The sequence below is a fragment of the Peromyscus leucopus genome, chromosome 11, assembly GCF_004664715.2.
Source record: "Peromyscus leucopus breed LL Stock chromosome 11, UCI_PerLeu_2.1, whole genome shotgun sequence".
Taxonomy (NCBI): domain Eukaryota; kingdom Metazoa; phylum Chordata; class Mammalia; order Rodentia; family Cricetidae; genus Peromyscus; species Peromyscus leucopus.
The window spans coordinates 44,265,885-44,289,444 of NC_051072.1; the positions used below are offsets into that span (position 1 = coordinate 44,265,885).

At 36.9% G+C, this 23,560-nt stretch overlaps 1 protein-coding gene across 4 annotated transcripts in view; it reads right to left on the bottom strand.

The window, feature by feature from the left end:
• Positions 1–23,560, bottom strand: part of Adamts6 (ADAM metallopeptidase with thrombospondin type 1 motif 6) — a 234,759-nt gene that overhangs the window by 156,758 nt on the left and 54,441 nt on the right. For all 4 annotated transcript variants that reach the window (XM_028883981.2, XM_028883990.1, XM_028884000.2 and 1 more), the window contains exons 8-9: positions 5,404–5,447; positions 743–848 (exon numbers count right to left, since the gene is read on the bottom strand). In XM_028883981.2, the coding sequence (XP_028739814.1) occupies positions 743–848; positions 5,404–5,447 (150 nt within the window). The remainder of the gene's footprint in view (positions 1–742; positions 849–5,403; positions 5,448–23,560) is intronic.

Consider the following 23,560-nt stretch of genomic DNA (forward strand, 5'->3'; position numbering starts at 1 on the left):
GTATAGTTTTAAACATTGGCATTGACTTATTTGAAATAAATATTAAAAACTTAAAGTCCTCTTTAAAAAACAAGGATGAGCTCTTAAACTTTTTTGGTGGCAAGTGAGTATGTCAGACAACACGAGTGACATAACAATGGCTGTGTGAACTGTGCCTAGAGAAGGTAAGCTTCCAGGTCCATGAAGGGGAAGCCAGTGGTTCATTTGAAGGGAGTGGTGTCAATAGTGTAAACAAATACAGGTAGCCGGAAATGGGGGCTCATTCTTGCCACTCACAAGGCCGAGGCAGGAGGATTACCCTGCATTCCAGGCCAGCCTATCTAGATCAAGGTCAGCCTGGGCTACGGAACAAGACTGTCTCAAAAAACAATGACAAATACAAAACAAAACAAAAAATAAAAACCTGAAACAAACAACCATAAGACAAAATACATAAATTACCACTTGAGGAAAAAAGAGATAACTTCACAATGGATTTCCTAAGGAACTAGGTGTTGAGAAGACAGCAGAAGCTCACTGTTTTAAATGCCCATAACAACATTCAAGTGTGATATGTTTGTCTATTTAACAAGTCTCCAGTTCTTATGAAGATTTATCCCAATACCCCAGATGATAACAGTCTCTACTGAAAGCTGTCAAAAAGGCCCTCAAAGAGTTGAGTACAGGCTTTCCACACAGTAGTTACAAGTGGTTTCAAGAGTGGAGTTCTCCACTTTGTTTTGATTTTCTTAAATGCACTCACTTGTGACCAATCTCATGTGCAATGGTAAAAGCTGAACCCAGGCCAATGTCTTCATTAATGCTGCAGCTCCTTTCAGGCTCACACATTCCAGCCACGGAGGCTAAGCCTGAATAAACAGAAAGAGACACAGAGGGTCAAGCCAAGGTGTTTCAGCCTTTAAAAGCCTATACTTCTAAATGCCTGGATTCTTTTTAACAACCTCCACGCACAGAAGGAGCAGTTGGCAAAAGGTTAACTTTCTAGTCATTTGCGAAATCACTGGGGGGAATTTCACTTTGCCGGCTAGACATTAATATTTTTTGAACTGCAGTCGGTGCTGGAAAATGTCTAGACTAGGGGTTAGATTTATAAATTTCACTTCTGGTAACTTGGGACCACCTAGTAACTTGAGCCAGAAAAGGGAATTCAAGAAAGCATTTCTATTTTAATATTCTTCAGCTGTAGAAAGCAAAATATATCCACATTATTTTTCTAAAGAGATCTGTTTAAGTTGAGTGGGTTCATAAAAATATACAAGCAACTTTTTAGTTAACAAAAAGAGGGAATCCCAAATGGTTTTATAAATGACATTTTTATTTTTTTAAAAAAAAAAGTCGATAGTTCAAAACAGGAGGGAAAAAAAACTATGAAAGCTGAAACTGAAACTTTTGTACTTTTTTAATCTCTGTAATTAGCCCTGATAGCAGCAGTTTATGTATATATGGAGGGAAGTCAGTCATGCATTCAATGTTTTCTTCTCTCCCACCCCCCTTCAGTGCTTTAGAGTTCTTACTAATAAAGCAAAACCATGGTGTTAATTCGCTGATTTCTCATGAAATGTTACGTTACTTGAGCTATTTCCCCTTGGAACCTTTAGTATTTACTTCCAAATGAATACCATGCTCTGTGGATTATGCTCTGTGGATTAGTATAGAATTTGAAATCAGCACTTAGAAAAAAGAATTTTGTGAAAAATGAAAAATGTTGTCTGTTATGAGAAGCAGATGCCAAATAATACATGCATAGAAGAATCATTGAAAGACACTGAAGGGAAAGAAAGGACGAAATTTCATGTACTCTGTTAGTGTGTTATTCCAGGGTTAGGAACTGCCTTCCCACCAAGGTTACCCCAATTCAGCTCAATGGATATTTCCTGAGAGCAACAAACAGTGTTCTGGGGGGGGGGTGCAAGTGCCCAGTGGCACTAATTGGGAACAGTCAACACTATTCAATCCATATTTTCTACTAAGGCAGCTCTAGAAACTGTGTTTCTCTGTTCTTCCTGATATAAATATTAAAATAACAGTCACACTTATTAAGTTAACACAAAGTTAAGGTGAGTGTTGGATTCGCTGATAACAGCTTCTTCTACTGTTTTATAGGGGAAGAGCAGAAATTAGTTAGAAAGGGGGTTCTTTCTGCCTCAGAGCTGTCATAAGCATGGGTGACACCACTGTGCTGACCCTCCATACCACCTAAAGGTATTGGGACCTGAAAGAAGACAATAAAAAAGAAGGACCACTGGGGCAAAATGAACTGATGCTTTGACTAACCAAAAATACGTTATAAACATTACTTGTAATTCCACTACAGCACACACATCCACAACATGCAGACTAGAAACATGACTTGCCTCTAAGCTGCTGGGTTCAGTATGGGAGATCATGTTGGAAGAACAAAACCACAATGAACACTATTTCTGTGCTGAGTCATTTTTACAGGATTACTACTCACAATTATTGATAAATTAACATTTCTTATATTTTCACTAACTATCCTTTGGTTTTTCTAAAGATGGTGGTGCTGCATTGGGTTGTATTTTGTTTGGTTTGTTTTTTCTCTTATTAGCGTTGGAGTGGTTTTTCTTTTGGTATGTGTTCTATGACTGTATCTTGAGTTAAGAGTTCTCACTGACACCCAAGTGTAGTTATAAGTACATATTTGCTTGATACCTGATCTAAAACTGTTAACAAGCTGAGGGACAACTTTAGAAAGGCTTTATTTGGAGAGTAGCTATTGATTTGTGACTGATAATGAGAATAAACACTGGCATTTGTTTCATTAATTCCTACCACTTTCTAGTTTTCTGACGACTGCTGCTGTCAAAACGCCTAGGTGTGAAAGTGTTGATCAGGATTTCATTACCATTGGGTCATTTAGATTTCCTCAGTTTGGTGGTCAGTTTGTACCCTTAACCCAACTACCCCTATATTGAAAATGGCCATTAGAGTTGTTAACCAAGAGATTATGAAAAAAAAAAAAAACCCACCTCATCATAAATATCAACACAATAGATGCTAAAATAGGTAATGAATTACTTTAATTAAAATTATATTTATAAAATAGTAATAAACTGTTTGATTATGTACCAATATTTTCTACATATAAAAGTCCAATACATGTATCTATATATGCATTATATTCAGTTTTCAAAAATTATAATTTTAATTTACAAATAATTGAACTTGAAAATACAATCATGTATACCTAGCAATCAATTTAGTAACTATAGAATTGAATGAAAGATTAAAGTTACAATATATTATTTTGAGCAAAAAAAGAACAAATTAGACAGTAAAGTACATCAGATCATTAATAATGATAATGAAAGTACTAGGTAGTCATATTACTAATGCCAGAATAAAGAGCCTGTAAATGTAAATAAATATACCTTTAAATAACAGAATGAAAATGTATATACTTATGTCCTTAAAACATATATGCTTGAAAATATAAGCCCTAGCTTATATGTATACTTGTTTGAGGCTTTAGGGTTAATTGGTTCTAAAGTAGATAAAACATTTAATAGAAACTGGACAGTGGTGGTGCATGCCTTTAATCCCAGCACTTGGGAGGCAGAAACAGGCAGATCTCTGTGAGTTCGAGGCCAGCATGGGCTACTGAGTGAGTTCTAGGACAGATGCCAAAGCTACACAGAGAAACCCTGTCTCGAAAAACCAAACACTTAATATGTACCTATTGAATTTGAACAATAAATAAATGAATTAAATAAAACACGGCAGGTGATTCTTTATCAAATAATAATACCTGTTCCTTTATTATAACATTCATTTTCAAAGGAATTGTATTTTTTGATTGATTTTTTAACAATATTCCTTTAGTAAAAGGTCAGATAGTACTTCTGCTTCATAAATAAGAAAACTGAGAAACAAGGAGGTTTAAAAGATTGTAAAAAGTCACAAATACTCTGAACCTGTCAAGGTTAGTCTCAACTCCAAGTTTTCTCAGTTGGTCCTAACTTGAAACACTACAAAGAAAATCCCAACATGAGCTAGTTCAGCAAAGAGAGCTCTTTCTGTGACAGGTATTAAACTAGCAAACTTTTCCATGGTGAATACTAGGCATTGGCTAATTGGGATTTCTCCTCTAGTCATAAATCTTGAGGAACACAGGATAGGAGAAGCCATGTAAAAACTGATCAAGAGAAATTCCAGTCTTTGAAGGGATGTTTCACTGAACCACCAGGAAGTTGGGAACACTTTTTCTCCTAAGTCCACTCTAACTGGATATTCCCAAATGCTTAGGATATTCATAGGAACTAACTTATTCATTTACAGATGAGAAAACTGAGACTTGATATAGATAGAGAAGTCAAAAAAAATGACTTTCTCTTCTTAAATATTGAGTCTGTAAAATGTTTTCATGACACTAAAAATTGTCAAAGGGTGAAAAAAAAATCTCCTGCCTTAAAATAACATTAGTTATTTTAAGATTTGGCCTTCTGAGAGCTGTATAGTAATCCACTGTGTTTACATTTAACTTTCAACCAATATCAAACCATGCTTCATAACAAAATATACCTCTTTAAAAATTCAAGATGATTACTGAAATGTTTTTAAAAAGACAAAGAAATTTCCTCCTTCTTTCTCCATCTCTGGCTAATTGTTTGATGAAATTCTTTGGTGATTGGACTAACATTTTTTAGATAATATCTGAGTTCATGGGAGATAAGTGTTTTAAAAAAATATACCAAAAGAAGTATAATTTTATTTTTCATTTATTTTTCATTTTTTAAAGATTTATTTATTTATTATGTACACAGTGTTCTGCCTGAATGCATGAGAGAGGAGGGCACCAGATCTCATTACAGATGGTTGTGAGCCACCTGTGGTTGCTGGGAATTGAACTCAGGACCTCTGGGAGAGCAGCCAGTGCTCTTAATCTCTGGGCCATCTCTGCAGCCCCCCTTTTAAGTATCTTAGTTTGTTTTCTTTTCTTTCCTTCACTAGTCTTGATTTCAAGAAGCTTTCACTTGTCTCAAACACTCTGGTTTTTGTTTTGGGGGGATTTTTTGTTTGTTTGTTTTACAAAATTTATTAGAAAGACAGAAAATAAGAAAATGAGTGGTAACTTTGACTTATAATTACTACTGATTTTTAAATAATCTTCTAAGTTGTTTTCATTCATACCATTTAGCAGAGAATTCAAAGTTAATAAAAATTTAAATTTTTTCACTATTATGGGAACAAAAATTTGTTTCAAGCAATTATGTATGCAAGAAAGGATAGGTTTAAAAATTTTGGGGGGGGTATTTCCCATGTAATAGAAAGAAAAATAACCAAATTAATAATAATAAAGAGTAGCTTCATTGCCTCAAAGAGACATCTAAATTATCCTTTACTCAAAAAAAATAAATAAATAAAAAAAAAATAAAAACTTACCCAATGTTCCACAGGGCTTATTTTTATAAGTGCAGATATCATATCTATGGAGGAGAAAAAAGATAAAATTTGTAGAATATTTGTACATTCATTCATTTCTTTTTTGGAGCTCTGTTCATTCAGATCAAAATCAATGCAATTATGAGCAGCCAGCTGGAGTGTTGCGTGGCCAGCACTATGGGGAAAGGCAGACTTCACACACTCACAGTTCTGCCTGCAAGTCAGTAGGATACCTACCAGCCAAAAAATAAAGGAAAGAGTTCTATTAAACTATCTATCATATGTTTTGAATAGCTCATCTACAGGTTGCTACTGCTTCTATCTCAATGAGTGGGTTTTATTATTAATAATAATCTCTTTGATCCTGCTGGACTGCTAGAGTATCTTCTTGCTGCAGCCACAAACTATATGACTCTGAGCAACCATTTGAAGCTCTTTCAACTAACTCTAACATTGGTACTTGTCTTTAAATAAATAAATACAGACACCATAATACATCAACAGGAATTAAATCAATGTTACATATTATTCCCAGTTGTACACTAGAATTTACATGGTGAAAATACAAAAATTTTAAGTGACTTAGCAAATAGATGAATGAATGCTAAATAGAATGTTTTCTTAATGTTAGACTCTACTGTGAAGCTGCATCAAAACGCAATACAAAAGATATTAAAGAAGTGTTGCATATTTAAAATAGATTACATTGGAGATGTTAAGTCAAAATGGATATGCTTATCTTATTTTATTATTATCCCTTAGAATCCTGTTTGCTTTCTAATGAGAGACAGAAAGGGAGTGAATCTGGACAGGAGAGGCAGGGAGGAACTAGGAAGAGGAAGGGGAAACTGTAATCAGGATATATTATGTGAGAAAAGAATCTACTTTCCATAAAAGGGGGGAAGTACCAGAGAGTATATACTGGACGTCATGATCAATTTATCTTGTGATTACCATGTTGCATATTATATTAAATAAACATAATTCAAGTTAATTTTTAAAAAATAATTTCATGGGTGATAAAAATACATATGTATGCAATCCCCAAGTATCATTCACACCTTTCCTAAAACTGATCTGCCTAAGAATGCATTTGAACTGCAATCCACCAGTTTTCCTGTTGTCTTTATTTTTCCACAATGACTCTGTTTCTGCTCTCAAAGAAGAAAGCATCCTTCATCACACATCCCAAATTTTGTTACAATGCATTGACTACAGAAGTCTCCAGAACATAAAGCAAAGGGGTAATTCAAGAAAGAATTGATGCTAGGAAATACACTAACAGCCAAGCAAGGAAAATTGGAGGGAAACATCTTTATTTTCATCCTGAGTGTTCTCCTGTTACAAGTTTATATCTCACAGTTGGAATTCAGAGATGGAATATTTTCATAGAAAAGTATTAACATGTTAAAATGAAGTCAAGCTTGTTACTGACAGACAAGTTATGTCATAAAGAGAGATTGGCAATGATGACTGATTTAAACAATTAGATTATATAGTCAACATTTTCATAATTGGACGGGCAGAGTTACTTATGTTAAATTTCATTTAGGAGGTCAGTAACAAAAAATTTAAATGATGTATAATTGCACTTTAAATTTCATATATAAAATACTTATAATTTTAAGTCACTACAGAGAAATTATCAATGTTATATATTGCTTATATACTTCAATGAATATTGTCAAAACTTTCAAGCTTCAGATTTACCACATTCAGTTTATGACACTGGGGAAAACACATGCACTAACATACATGGCCATGCATACATGTGCTCACATACACACACACACACACACACACACACACACACACACACACACGTATAGAGTAGGACCTGGAAAAATAACATCCTAAAGAAAAAGAGTATACTTTTCACTCAGGATCCTTTACACAAGTGAGTATATGACCTAACGAACATGATGCAGCAGGAGCTCTAAATTTAGGGAAGAATCAAAGTCTCACAATAAGCCAAGAAGTTATGGAATCCAAACAAGGAGTACAAAAGTTGAACTGCAACTGGAAAAGGTCCTTTAAGGGCTTGGAGGATGGGTCGGTCACTAAAGCGCTTGTCAGGCAAGCATGAAGACCTGAGTTCCAATACCAAGAAGCCATGAAAAAAGCCAGCTGTGGTGACAAGAGCATGTCATCCCAGTGATGGGAAGCAGAAGCACAAGGACCTGAAATGGATTCCCATACCTATGCAGCACTGGTGAAGTGAAAACAAACTATTCCTGGGCCTCGCTGGCCATCCAATCTGGTCTATTTAGTGAGCTTCAGGCCTGTGAGAGACCCTGCCTCAAGGATAAAGTGAAAAGTGCTGGAGGCTGTTCTCTGGCCTCCACATGAAAACATCAGTGTGCACCTATGCATGAGCACACAGGCAAACACACGTGAACACACAAAAGAATGAACAAACATGGTCATTAGGGAGTTCATATGTGCTGTACAGCTTTATGTCAACTTGACACAAGCTAAAGTCATCTGAGAGAAGATCTTATGTCTTCATAGGATCTGGCTGTAGGCAAGCCAGTTGGTCATTTTCTTAGCGATTGATAGGGCAGGGCCAGGCACTGTGGGTGTTATGGGTGGAACCAACCATCCCTAGGCTGGTGGTCTTGGGTTCTATAAGAAAGCAGGCTGAGCAAACCATGGGGAACAAGCCAGTAAGAAGCAGCCCTCCATGGTCTCTATATCAGCTCCTGCCTCCAGGTTCCTGCCCTGTTTGAGTTCCTGTGCTGGCTTCCTTCAATGATGAACTATAATGTTCAACTTTAAGCCAAATAAACCCTTTCCTCCCAAACTTGCTCTTAGGTCATAGTATTATATTGAAACAATAGAAACCCTAACTAAGCAGCATATAAACCCTAGGGTTTACAGGAAGTCAAGGTTCTAGTTTGGGGTAAGGCATGCATTTGGTGGCCATTCTTTCACCCTAATTCATGAGGTTGGACTGATTGAGCAATATATATATGGTTGAATATCTGTGACTATAACATTGGTATATTTCTGCTGTGAACATTGTTGACTATTCATCTTTGTCAGCACGTGAGTATCAGAAGACACTGACCAAAACATTGGACTATGTTGGACTTTGAGGTCTGTGAAATACAGCACCAATTTACAATGGGAAAGCAACTGACACTGAAACCTGATGTTTATACCCAGAGTCTGGGCTGCTCTCAACCTTGGCCGAAGAAGCTGCCTTCGGCAGTGGACAGCAGTCGGTGGAGAGCTGTGTACCTGGTGAGAGTACTTAGAAAAAGAGAATAGGGACTCATCCCTAAGTGGGACATCACCACTACCATCAAGACTCAGGGAATGCAAACAAAGAAAGGAAGAATGAATATAAGAAATGGAGGACAGGGAAGGAGACTACTGTGAAATGTTGTTCCAGACATGACGATGTTATTGCAATCATGATGATGTAATTGCAATCATGAACACTGAGTCAGTCAGTAACTCCCTAATTTACATCATTGGTTACCTCCTGCTGAGATGAAGCAAACATCTCATCTCCAAGTCTCTCTTATGCATTAACTCCCGTTTTGAAAGACTTAGTTATTATGTGTATGGAACAGGACTATGTGCACCTGTGTTCAGGAGCCTGGGGACACCAGAAAAGCAAGATCTCCTGGAGCTGGAGTCACAAAGAGTTGTGACCCACCTGATGTGGGAACGGGAACTTAAACTCTGGTTCTCTGGAAAAGCAGTATGAACTATTAACCACAGAGCCTCCTCTTTCCAGCATGACTCCGAAGCTTACATTTTAGTTCTGCATACGCTATTCTCCTACTACAAAATCAAGTTTTCTCTAAAAATGTAAACAATGGACTTTGGAATTCAAGAAACAATCTTGTTTCAGTTTACCTTTCTAGAACTATTTATTACTTTCCCAAACTTATGTCTATTTCTACCAAATATACCCACTATGCATTCACCACTATCTAAAAAGATTTTGGATTTCCTGTATCCACAAACAGTTCATGAAAAACTCTTCTCCCATTTCTTCTGTGAAATTCTAGATATCTATTAGGTTCACTTCAAATATTTTATCCTTCATAAAACAGGAACTAACACATCTAACTACTACAGCCAGCATGTGCTTGCTTTCCTATACTACGGGTACTTGCATCCCAGATACCATCATCAGTATTTAAGGAATATGAAATAAAAACCAGACTAAGAAGGAAAGTAGGATTGGAGGAGAAATGTGTTAAATAAAGCAACAAAACCAATGGCAATAAGCTTGTCTTTAATTTTAAAAGAAAATTACACTGATATTTTTGTGTATCTGTGTTTGTTTACAAGTGATAATGAACATGTTAATTTCATAGTTTATACAAAAACCTCTATGTCATTGTACACAGTACATGTATATAATTTTTATTTGCCAATCACATCTCATTCAAGCTGTAGGAAAACAAAAACAATTACTCTGTTACAGTCAATTGGGAAATATAAAGACAAAATAATTGTGCAGATTAATGGAAGAGTACAAACAGCACTATCAAATACGTAACAATTCACCTCCTCTCTCCCATCACACATGGACAACTCAGCACACCAGATACTATGGTGTGTGTAGTTCTTCAGTGTCGAATTTCATGACACTCAGAAGACAAACAGCATAGTATTTCCTCAGAACAACTCTAAAGTCACCTACTTATTGTAAGTTGCTAAAAATACACACATGATACTCTAATTTTCTTGTAAAATACTTTATATTTTTAATAACTTACTATGTTGGTCTAATGTCTTTTTATTATTAGTTTTTGGGGAATGTTATTTTTATTTTCCATCATGTCAGCTGTCCTGAGAACGTAAGTGAATTTTGTGGATCCTTAGTAGTAAAAGAAAATAAACCTCTCCAGATTTTTTAGAACCTTTCTATATGAATTCCATACTGAAAGCGAGGGTGGGTGAGAGGTGGGCCTACACACAAAAACTGAAGACTGTAGAATAAATTGTAAGTTCTGAACAAACAGCTTAAAATAATTTATACAAACACAAAATGGGTTTTGTTTGGATTCTAAATTTGTAGTAAATTTACAATCATCCTGCTCCAAAATTCCTCTTTGTAAGATGTATAATTACAATGAATGCCTCAGTATTCCAAAGGCATTCAACAGACACCAATACCATCCACTTTAAAAGAAAAAAAGGGTTTAAATATATAAAATCTGGTACTCAAAGTTCAGTACCAATGCCACTTCATGGAACAGGCACCTCGGTTTCAATCTAGAACTCCCAAATTGTTTCCGTTTCTACACCACTGCAACTAACAATCCTGCCAGACTACACAAAACCATCCAGTGGTTTTTGTCTGATGTGGAAAAGAAGTCCAGAGGGACTAGGAGGTGCCACCAAATTCATGCCATGATAAAGATCTAAACTGGCTGCCCTACAAATTACTGCCTCCCCTCAGCACATCGCTTGTTTCAATGCTTTATCTTTGTGTAAGAATTGTTTTACCCAGTTAAAATTCATCGGGGGAATAAGGGCATGAGAGGAAGGGAGGGATGCTTGGAGGAAGTAACTACAGTATATCTGAAGGGATTGTGATAGAAATGTTTTTGAAAGAGCCAATCTATAGAACTACAAGTTTTATTGCACAGTGATCATTTGGTCATAGCATGAAATTGTGTATGACTAAGAGAACATGAAGTTAGCCTGTCAGATTTGAATTCTAATTCTAGTGCTGCCAATAGCTGATTATAAGCCCTCTTCCAAATCATTTCACTGGGCATTAATTTTCCTGTCCTGTCTGTCTCAATGTCACACCACTGCTGTGTAGCCAGATGGAATATTCTCAATAAACACAAAAGCACTTAACTTTTAAAATAGTGTAATTTCACTGTTGCTGTTCTAACCAGAGAGAATTTTGATAATGATTCTTTAAAAAAAATTACCCAGGGGTACTTCTTCTAAGACCATTTCCTAAAAAACAAATTATAAAGTCAGAAAAGTAAACACTGCTCAAAATCATATTCTATAGCTGGACGTTTCTTATTTCAACATTGGGAAGTAGATATAGAGAATTCTTCCACATGTTCAGGATGAAAGTTCCCATCACTTGGAAGTTTTCACCACACACATTTCTTTCCACAGCCTCACCTCTCCCTGATGCAGAGACCATGGCCTCACCTCTCATAGATGCAGAGATCACTGCCCCACCTCTCAGTGATGCAAAGGAGATCACGGCCTCACCTCTCACTCATGCAGAGAAGATCACTGCCTTCAGTGGGGTGATGGACACAACTCTGTCCACAATTTTCAATCTCATAAATGCAATTTGAAAAATCAAGTAGAGCTATTCTGATCCAATCAACAAATATTTTTTTTGAAGGAAGGTAGAAATATCATAGGAAAATAATGTTTTTTAAAGTCTGGCATCAAAGAACACTGAAGGAATACTTTCTAAATTTTTTAGCGGAGACTGGAAAGATGATTCCAGAGTTAAGAGTACTGGCTGCTCTTCCAAAAGTCCTGAGTTCAATTTCTAGCACTCACATGGTGGCTCACAACTATTTGTCTATAATGGGATCTGATGTCCTCTTCTACTGTGCAGACATACATGCAGACAAAGCACACATATGCATTAAATACATTTTTTTAAATTTAGAGTTAATTATTTCATTTTATGTATATGAGTGTTCCCCTGCCTGCATATATAGCTGGTACCCATGGATGTCAGAATAAGCATAGGATGCCCTGAAACTGAAGTGAAAAATATAAATGGTTGTGAGTCATGTGGTTGCTGGGAACTGAACCTGGGTCCTCTGCAAAAGCAGTAAGTGTTCCTAAGGCTGAGCCATCTCTAAAGCACATGAAGAAATATGTTTTAAAAGTTTATATATAATCCAAAGAGCAATATTAAAAGTACCAGCATTTCCCCAATTACTATATAGTATCTAGAATTTATGAAGTCATATCCAAGACACTAACAGGAGCCTATCATCATTGGTTATTTGTTATATACTAAATTATAGACTTTTTTTTTTATTTCTCAGTGACTATAGTTTAGTTCGGTGAACACATACTAATCCATATGGGAGATGTAATTCTCCTATAAATAACTAAACTCTACATTTTTTGGAAATTATTAGAAAATACCATAATATATCTCTGATATAGTTTCAAAATAGATTGCTTTAATGGTGGCTACTACAATTTTTCTACTATAGAATCAACATATTAAAACATAACATACTAAAATGGTTTAATCCATAACAAAGAAGATTATAAGAATAAGGATCTTCTTTAGAGCTAGGAAAATTATTCCTCATTTATGTACTGGCTGAAGATAACATCATTTTCAGTAATTTTTAAATTGGCATTAGAAAAGTAAAAGAAATATTTAGCATTACTATGTAGTTTTTAAAAATATTATTTTCTCCAAAAATAATGTTTTCTGTAATGAGATACAAGTCTCTATTGTAGATGAGAGATCTACCCTCTATTCTATCATTTCTATATATCTTTACTTTTGTCTGTACTAGCAAAGGCTAAATCTACCATGCAGTGTACTTTGCGGCTTCCAGATGCCTCATTCCCACCATGATGTAGGTCAAGCCTGCACACCACAAACCTGCCATAGGTTTGCTCAATCCAGCAGGCTGCAGTTAACTTGAGAGAGACAATGAGGAAGCTGTTTTTAGCTCTGTTTTAGAATCTTCTTTTTCAGGTTTAAGGTGGAAACTCTAGCCCCTCATTGGGCGCCATTTGTATCTGGAGTTATCTCCAGTCCCACTCAGGCCCACAGCCACTCAGACCCAAGTAAACACACAGAGACTTATATTATTATAAATTGTATGGCCATGGCAGGCTTCTTGCTATCTAGTTCTTATATCTTAAATTAGCCCATTTCTATTAATATGTAAGTTGCCATGTGGTTTGTGGCTTACCGGTACTTTACATTTTGCTTCTCATGGCGGTGGCAGCTGGCAGCATCTCCTGACTCAGCCTTCTACTTCCTAGAATTATCCTCTCTCCTGTCCCACCTATACTATACTTCCTGCCTGGCTACTGGCCAATCAGCATTTTATTTATCAATCATCACAGCAACACATTCACAACATACAGAGCCATATCCACAACAGTTTATTGGTAATTGATTTCAACCCAATGTTTTCTTTCTCTTTGGCAATAATTAGATGTCTTTAAAACACTATTGAGTGTTTTGCTATTAGTAACTTCTTTCATCAACTTTAATCCAAATTTGTGAATAATCTACTAAATGCAAATAATTATGGAAGCACAGGTTAGTGGACTTCTATGTTATACTATATTTATTAATTAGAGATTGAAAATAATCTTTAGGGAAAGATTTGTCAATCAAGATAATGTTCAAGATAAGAAAATTATCTCTGGGATTTCAAATTTCAAATAAAAATAAATCAACAACTATTTTAAAATATATTCTGCCAATACAAATGGTTACTACATGAAAAGTTGAACCTCTGAACTTTTCAGATCATTCCAGGACAGTTCTAGCTAATGTCAGCTACATGCTAAAATTCTGAGAGCCAAATGAAAGATACCTACAAAATATATTTTAAATTTTAATTTAGAAAACTAAAATTCAAAACTCATATAAGGATGATAAGGATTCTGGTATCCTCAACTACTGACATCTTCCCAAGAATGGCTCATCTATCCAGAAAGGCAATGTCTCTGTGTTTAAAGCATTATAAATATTCCCAATGTGACTGTAAGATACGGCTTTCTCAAAATAGGCATGTGAAAGGCTTTTGGCTGATATGTCAGTATTTTTCTTAGTAGAAAAGCTATGATAGTTGATCTTTTAAGATGAAAAGATTCTGTGTGGGGAAATGATTTACTGATTATCAGCCAAAATAAAAACAAGAAGGCTTGTCAAAGCTTCTTCACTGAGTGATGCTTTTCTTAGTTATTGATACACCAAGGAGCATCCAGAGAACAGCATGGAGAAGGCAGTGTGGATATAACCCCTGGAGTTTTGAACTGCAGTCTGGTACTATCATCAATAACAAATGGTATCTTATTAAGTTGTTGATAATGGAATTCTGACTTATTTTATATAATAACTATAGATCGAAGTGACTTAAGGAGTTATGACTTTTATCAACCTGATCAAACCTAAATCTTTTACAGACTCTACCATAATCCTCTACCTTTTAAAAAACTGTTGTGCTTGATTAAGGCAAATATAAATGCATCTAAAACATGGAAAGCAATATGATGCAGCAGAAAATCCACTTTAAGTCAGTAGATTCACCATTTATTAATTATATACCACAGATAATATTAGAGACAATTTTAAGAACCCATATTAGGAAAGTGTTCTAAGGTACTCTTCAGAAGCACCTGACAGAACGTAGTATTTTATGCACTTAATTCAACTTGGACCTGTAGAATCACCTACCTAAACCCTTCCTACAAGATAAGATGAAGGCTATTACATGAGAGAACATACCAGTTTCTTTATCTGTAACTGCTTCCCTTGGTTGTAACTTTAAAGAACTTTAAAAGTTTGAAATGATCACCTACTTTCAGTAAATGAGTAAGACTACACAATCAAATGCTTACAGATAAGTTCTTGGCTCTGGTTTTTAACCTCATAATCATCAAATGATATTTTACAACTTTCTTTTTTAAATTCCAAAGGCAAAATTATTTGAAAAATTCAGTGTGCACAGTCTTGGGAGTTATGCAGAGCTGGGCCTGGTCAGTACTTGGATAAGAGAAATGCTAACAAAATCTACTAATACTATCTGAATCCAACCAAGAACAGGAAAAAGTAACTAACAATACTTCTGGCAGAGGAGTAGGAAGATACTCAAACCACTACTTGATGTATCAGTTTTGTGGATTTACACTCCATACAAAAGGTACAAGAGTCTCACCTATGCTAAGTTTCATCAGGATTGATGTTCCTAACATTATCATCTTACTGACCTCGTATCCTCAGTAGCAATAGTTTTAAAGTTCAGATTATACTAAGTGTTATTGGAATCTGATTCAATCCATGTGACTGTTGTTCATACAGTCAGTACAAATGCCAGATACCTTCCCACCTCCACATTCAGTAGCAGAACTACTGCTCTGCTCCATAAATACTGTTGGTTCTGGATGACTTTCAGGGAAAAACCAAAAAGAAAATAAATTATAGCAGTCAATCCAAGAGTCAAGAAGGCATGGGGGAGCAACCAAGACAGAGTCTCTCTTTTCTATGCACCAATTCCAAGAAAAAGAATGGAATAAGAAATTCTTTTTAATATAGGCCAGTTATTTTACAAGACAGAACAAGGGGAAAGTTGTGTGTTACATTGGAATTATTCAAAACAGTACAAGATAATCATACAGTTACATTACAATAAATATTCCCATAAACAAATGGAACTGAAAACTTAAAAACCTAAATAACAATTATACCTCTTATTTCCTGATGAACAAACACAAGATACTGCTCAAAATAAGTGACTTAAATGAACTGATTACTGTGGCAATGGGGAGAGTCCCACATTAATCTTAAAAACATACTGTTTAAGTTAGGAAAGGTCACTTTTAATAGTCCAAACTCAAAGACTTAATTGAAAACATACATGTGTATATCTTGCACATGAAGGACAAAGTCTAAAAGGTGTGCTTAATACTAAAACTTATCTGATTTTCCCACAGATATGATGAGTTTTCCAAAGTACTCTCAGCCCTCACCTGTCAGTGCCTGTAGGAACCTCCTTTAGTAGTACAGCTCACTTTACTCAAGATCAAAGCAGTTTTCGTCAAGGCAGGAAGACTATTTCAACCTTAAACACCTTCAGAACAACCTTCTGGGTAGTTGAGGCTTATGTTCTGACTGCATCCCAACTTAACTTCTGCCCGGTCCTGTTCCTTCTCCTCCCCCTACGGCTAGAAATACCAGGAGTTCTCAGAGAGGCTTGCATATTAATCTTCTGTTTGGGGGGGGGGAGTAATTTGAAACTATTGTAAGTAAATCAAGCAGGGCTATATACACAGCTGTCTTACTTAGGGTTTCTATTGCTTCAATGAAATACCATGATCCAAGATTAAGTTGGGAATGAAAGGGTTTATTTGGCTTACAGTAGCACATTGTAGTTCATCATCAAAGGAAGTCAGGATAGGAACTCAACTAGGGCAAGAAGCTGGAGGCAGGAGCTGATGCAGAGGCCATGGAGGGTGCCGCTTACCAGCTTGTTCCCCATGGCTTGCATTGCCTGCTGTCTTATAGAACCCAAGACTACCATGGTCCCTCCATCTAATTAAGAAAATGCCCTACAGGCTTGCCTATAGCCAAATCTTATAGAGGCATTTTCTTAATTGAGCTCTCTCCTCTCAGATGACTTTAGTTTGTATCAAATTGGCATAAAACTGGCCAGCCCAATAATCAATCACATAAAACTCCATTTAGAGATCATGCTATCCAAACAGCTTGGGACCAGAAACATTTGAATTTCTGATATTTTCAGATTTGGGAGGATTTAAATATACAAAATGAAATATCTTCAGATATGGCATCAACTTAAACACAAAATTTACTTATGCTTCATCTATACCTTAAATCCAGAGCTAATGATAACCATTTTATAGTATCCTTACATTGTTTTAAGAAACAAAAATAGAGAGCTTGTTAGGCATCCCTTGCTTTGGACACTTAAAAAGTCTAAATACTATTTCTATTTGAATCTACCACTACCTTGAAATATAAGTAAGACAACAAGATGAACTAAATATACTCATTTAAAATTGAATGTTTTAATATTTACATTTATATTTTGGTCCAACTATTTGTATTAGTTACTTTTCTCATCATCGTGGTCAAATACCTGACAGACACAACTTAAGGAAAGATGTCTATCAATTCACCATTTCAGTCCATGTTAGCAAGACAGGCACAGAGTTAATGGCAGTGAAAGTTTGTGATGTGATGGAAGCTCTTACATCCTAACAGACCAAGATGCAGAATGCTGACCCATTGGGGCTGGGCTATGACCTCACATGTCTGCCCCAGTGACCACCTACACAAGCCAAGCCCTACCGTCTGATGTAGTGGATAGCTGTTCCAGCTTTGACCTAGAAGTACTACCCCTAGTGAGGCTTCTGGTAACAGCCACACCTACCTATGACCTGAACCTGGGGTGGGGCCGAGATGGAAGCCCTTAAGTCCCAAGATCCAGACATGCTGGGCCTCTTGGTTCCTCATGATCATGGATGCTGAGTGGCAGACCAAGTCAGAGTTCTCCAGAGAACCCCACTGGACTGCACCTCACCTCTCCTGGATCCTGTAACCAACCCCTTTACTGGCTGTAAGTTACCCCAAAATAAACCTTATTAACTATGTGGAGTTGCCTTGATAAATACCCACATTATCTGGCACTCAACATGGGACACAAACTCATGACCCTAAGATTAAGAGTCTCATGTTATACCAACTGAGCTACTATAGTCTCCTTAAATACAACCGCTTAAAACACAACCTTCAGCTGGGGAATCAAGTATTCAAATACACTAGCCTCTGGGAAGGAAACATTTTTGGATTTAAACCACAGCAGTCTGCCCCTAACTCTTAAAGGCTTATAGCCATCTCACATGCAAAGGCTTTAATCCCACCTTTGGTAGGACCCACCTTTCAAAAGACCAAAGTTCCTTCTAATGCTCAAAGCAAGTGATTAGCTGTGAGCCCCAGCAAAATATAACAAGGAAATAATAATAAACAAATAAATAAATATAACAAGAAAAAATAATAAACAAACCAATTTAAACTAACTTATACCAGTAACACATGCCTTTTCATTTAATCAGATAATAACTTGCCAAAAAGGAAATCCCCAAAATTAGTCTTGGGGAAAGGTTTTTGTTTTTGTCTGTTAGGAGAATGAAGGTTAAGGAATCTGAAGAACACTGGACAAATGTAAAATGTTTTAATAACTTAGAAAATCTTTCTTTTTTGAGACATTTCGGCTCCTGGCAGTACCAATCTACTTCAGAGAAAATATGGGCATTGAAGAAACTGCATATGGAGTTAACGAAAACAAAAACAAAATGGTATGTACACCCCATATATAATGAGAGAGTAAACATTTTCATTCCCAAAGTAAGAAATAAGAAAACAGCAATTGTTGTAGAACATTATTTTAAGAACATTATTTTAATTGTTTATATTGCATTTGTTAAACTCTGTGAAGCTGTGTTACTGTGCCTGTCTAAAACACCTGATTGTCTAATAAAGAAATAAACAGCTAATAGCAAGGCAGGAGAAAGGATAGGCATGGCTGGCTGGCAGAGAGAATAAATAGAAGGAGAAATCTTTGAGAAAAGAAGCAGCCAGAAAAGAAGGAGGACTCCAGGGGCCAGCCACCCAGCTACACAGCAAGCCACAGAGTGAGAGTAAGATTTACAGAAGTAAGAGAATGGGAAAACTCCAGAGGCAAAAGGTAGATGGGGAAAGTTAAGAAAAGCTGGCAAGAAACAAGCCAAGCTAAAGGCTGGGAATTCACCATTAAGAAGAAGCCTCTGGAATCTGGATGCAGACATCCACGGCTGGGCCCCTGGTGGAGCACTGGGAGTCTAATTAGTGAGAAAGAAGAGGGTTTATATGAGCGAGAATTGTTGAAGCCAAGGTTGGATAAAGCACAGGGACAAATAACCAAATGAATGGAAGCACAGGATCTATGAACCAAAGGCTGAGGGGCCCCCAACTGGATCAGGCCCCCTGAATGGGTGAGACAGTCATTTGGCTTGATCTGTTTGGGAGGCAGCTGTGCGTTGGTGCTGGGTCCTGGGCTCGTTGCATGAGTTGGCTGTTTGAATCCTGGGACTTATACAGGGACGCTTGGCTCGGTCTGGGAGGGGGGGACTGGACCTGCCTGGACTGAGTCTACCAGGTCAATCCCAGTCCTCAGGGAAGACCTTGATCAGGAGGAGGTGGGAATGGGGGATGGGCGGAGGGGAGGGGGAGGGGGGCGAGAGGGGGAGAACAGGGGAATCTGTGGCTATTATGTTAAACTGAATGGTGTTGTAAAATTAAAAAAAAAAAATAAAAATATTTAACCAAAAAAAAAAAAAAGAAGCCTCTGTGTGTGATTTATTTGGGAGCTGGGTGGCAGGCCCCCCAAAAGAGCAAAACCAACCAACAACAAGCAATAGATTAGACCAAAACAAGACTGAAAGTCAACAGAGCAATGCTTTAACCCTGTATCTCTGTGTTCAACATTCATAGTATGTGTGGCATCATCTGAAATCCAAGAGACTTCAGCAATTTCTTCACTATGGTTTTGTCAACTTCGGCTCAAATCTGTAAGTATTACTTGAAGATAACCCTGATTCCTGGTATCTCCATTATCCTTGGTTCTCTAGAGCAACTTTGGTTTCACATACACAATTTCAAACACTGACCTCACACTACTACACACGCACTTTTTCATCTCATAGTCTTTTTTTCTGGAAACATGGTGCAAGTTCCATCATAACTCTTACATTCTTCGTGCCTGAAAATCCAGAACCATGTAGGTAACACAAAATTCTGCGGGCCAGTGGGGGGTATCTGGGACCCTTTATATCTGTGGTTCTCAACCTATGGGTCATGACCCCTTTGGCAAACCTCTATCTCCAAAAGTATTTACATTATGATTCATAACAGTAATGAAATTTGTTACAAGGTAGCAATGAAAATAGTTTTGTGGTTGGGGGTCACCACAACATGAAGTACTATATTAAAGGGTGGTAACTATATTAGGAAGGTTGAGAACCACTGCATTAGACCATGACTATGGCAGCCTCAGAGTGTTTCTTTGGCCAAATCTATGAAAACATTATCTCTAAGAGGTCATTTTCCAGTAAGGAAACCCTATTGTTCTATCTTTTCAGGCATTCTATTTGTAAAGCAAACTCAGACACACACACACACACACTTATTCCTGGAGCATTAAGCATAAGAGTCTTGCCTTAAAGGTACTTCACTATCCTCTCTGCATAAAGCCCAAGGTTCTTTGCAATAAAAGGTATTGATCTCTTTAACAGCCACTGTCCTGTCGTTGGTACCTGCTTTATTCACATCTACCCTGTCTACAACTTTTCACACACTCATGCTCCTTTCCTTACCAAATGGTACAATTTTCACATCTTTCTGCTGGTTTTGGCTTTAGAGTCTTGCTATAAATTCAGCTCAAATCAGCCAGTAATAACTGCCATAGCCCAGAAGCTATGCTGTCTTGAAAGTTTTTCCACCAAATAAATTAGTCCATTACTTTCTGATTCAACCTCACTCTAATTTTCAGGAAATTGGAAAAATGTAGCCAGATTCTTTGTTTAAAGGTAACAAGCATGGCCTCTAACCAAATTTATGATAGGGACCTTGTTCCCTTCTATGACTTCATGAGCACAGACGGCCTTTACCGTCTATGTTTCTAGCAACATGCAACATGCTGGTTTTCCAAACTCCAATCAGATGGCCCAGTAAACTCTGCTTACAGTATTCTGGGACTTGTCTAGCTCACAGCCCTAAATGCCACATTCAATCCACAAATTCCAAAAGTCTACAAACCCATTATCAGTTCTGACCACAACAACGCCACTTCTCAGTACCAACTTTCTGTATTAGTTATTGTACTAATTGCTGTGACCAACACAATACAGAAGCAACTTGATGGAGGAAAAATTGATTTGGCAGGTGGCTCCAATCTATCGTAATGAAGAAGGAAATGCAAAGCTCATGTCAGTGAGAATGTGAGGAGGAGGCTCCCAACATTTTGGCAGATGTGAGGAAGAAGCTCCTGATGTTTTCACAAATCAGGAAGCAGAATATTAAATCAGAGGAAGCAGGGCTATAATCTTCAAGACCTGCCTCCAAGAGCCTGCTTTTATCATCCACACCTTATGTCCTTAAGGTTCTAAAACCTTCTAGAACAGTGCAACCAGTTCTGGATCAGATTTAAAGCATAACAATTGTCAAACTTAATTTGGAATTTTTATGTGGTGTTGGATCATTGGGTTACATTCCCACATGAAAATTTTAAAGATATCTAATTATACTTTTAGTAATAATAATAATTTCCATGGCATACAAACAGTATTGTCTACACACTATTTGCGAAATGAAAATTTGGCAAAGTTCACAAACAAAGCAAAACAAACTTCCCAAACCCTCGGAGCTTCTCTATGTATGAGAACCCGGCACTTTCAATGTCCAAATTCACTTCGTGTCTATTTCTGCACACGCTGGTATTACCTGACAGCTGAGCTACAGCTTCTCCCCTGCTTAGGGTATGTTTATATGTAGGCCTGGATGCTTCTTCACTTGGCCCTTTACAGATCCTTCTCAGGCTTCAACAGTTAGCTGCTGTGTCAGTCCTGAGATAGACTTTTATGAACCATGCCATATCTGAGTACTTTTGTTTATCGTTCTCTGACATGGTTATTAGTCTTAGAGTGTCTATAACAAAATATGTTATATACAGGGGTAACTTAGAAACAACAGAAATCTATTCCTCATATTTATGGAGTCTTAGAAGTCAGATCAAACTGCCAACATTTGGGATCTGCTGTGGGCTCTCTGCTGCACAGATGCAACATTCTCACTGTATATTTACATAATCAAATGGCATAAGAGGGTACCAACTTCCCTTGAGCCTCTCTGCAAGGGAAGTAATCTTATTCATAAGGGCTCTGTCTATTATTATGAATTACATATGTCCCTCTTCTTAATACCATCACCTTGGTGATTAGATATTGGCATATATATTCTGGGGACGTGGTTTGTAAAAATACTCAGATTATATCACAATATGTATTTTTCTGTAGAGTTCATATTAATAATAAATACATATCTCTTCCTTGTTAATCCCCTTCCCTCTTCAAATATAAATTCCACCAGTAAGACTGCAAGGAGGTTTCAGTGTCTGGCACAAAATAAATTCCAACAAATAATTGAACACCAATGACTACAAGCTAAAGTCAGATAGACCTAAGTTTGAAACTTAGATCTGTGATTTTTTTAAAACCTGGGTGGCCAAAAGTCTCCCTTATGCCATACATTCCTCAAATGTGAAGTGATACACAATGGAAGCATAAATTACAAAACTACTCTGGATTTATATGAAGCAAAATACATCAAGCTTAGCAGACTTCTGGGGCAAGACTGTATATGAGGAGCTGTCTCTGCTTCTATGAGTTAGAAGACTTGGGGGCAGAGGACCCCTATTCCAAAGACAGAATAAAAGGAAAAGAGAGCATCAGGAATCTCAGAAGGAGTGACAGGACAGATTCAAAGCATGGAAAACTAAAAGATTCCACAGTTAACAGCAGAAGACAGGAGCTCTAGCAGAAGCTCCAGGCTGGGCTCCCTGTAGAGAAGGAGCTAACTTTATGGCCATACGTCACTACTGCTGAGAATCGGGCCTTCAAAGAAGCCTCACACATAAAAGACCAACAAATAAAATTAGAAGAGAAACTCACAACCAATGTGCAAATCACACCCAGAAATATATGAAACATGAAAAAGAAAGGCAAAAAACTCTTCCAAAAGATTCTATTCTTCAATAACAATTCTAAAATACAAAATGGATGAAATAAAAGACAAGAAATTTATAACCGCAGTTGTAAAACCTGTCTGTGACTTCAAATAAGATCCAAACAAGGTGAACATAAAGGAAGTCAGTTAAAGACTTGTGTAAGAAAGTCAGCATACATGGATGAAAAAACTCATCAACAGGATTTAGAAATGCAGCAAAGAAATTGAGACTGTGTGTGTGTGGTGGAGGAGAGGTAACATGTTGGGAAGAAAGACTCAGTATGTCAAGTAAAAAAACAGTGGAAAGGATCAAAGAACACTGAGTGTGAAAGAATAAATTAAAAGTAAAATAAATATACTTGTTCATTTTTCATTAATATAAACTTGCATTTCTAAGTGTTGCTATTCAACACAGTGAAAAAAGTAGCATGTGGCAGAGGCCACTCATATCTTGGAAAATCATCAAATAGAGATCTCCAGCCAGAAATAAAAACAAATATCAGCTTCAAAACCCACCCCCAGCAACCTACTTCTGCTATCATGCCTATATGTACCCAAAGTCCCACAACCTCCCCCAAATATCAAACACATGACCTCATGGAAGATATTTTGCACCAAATAACATAGCATCTTTTTGAATGTGTAATT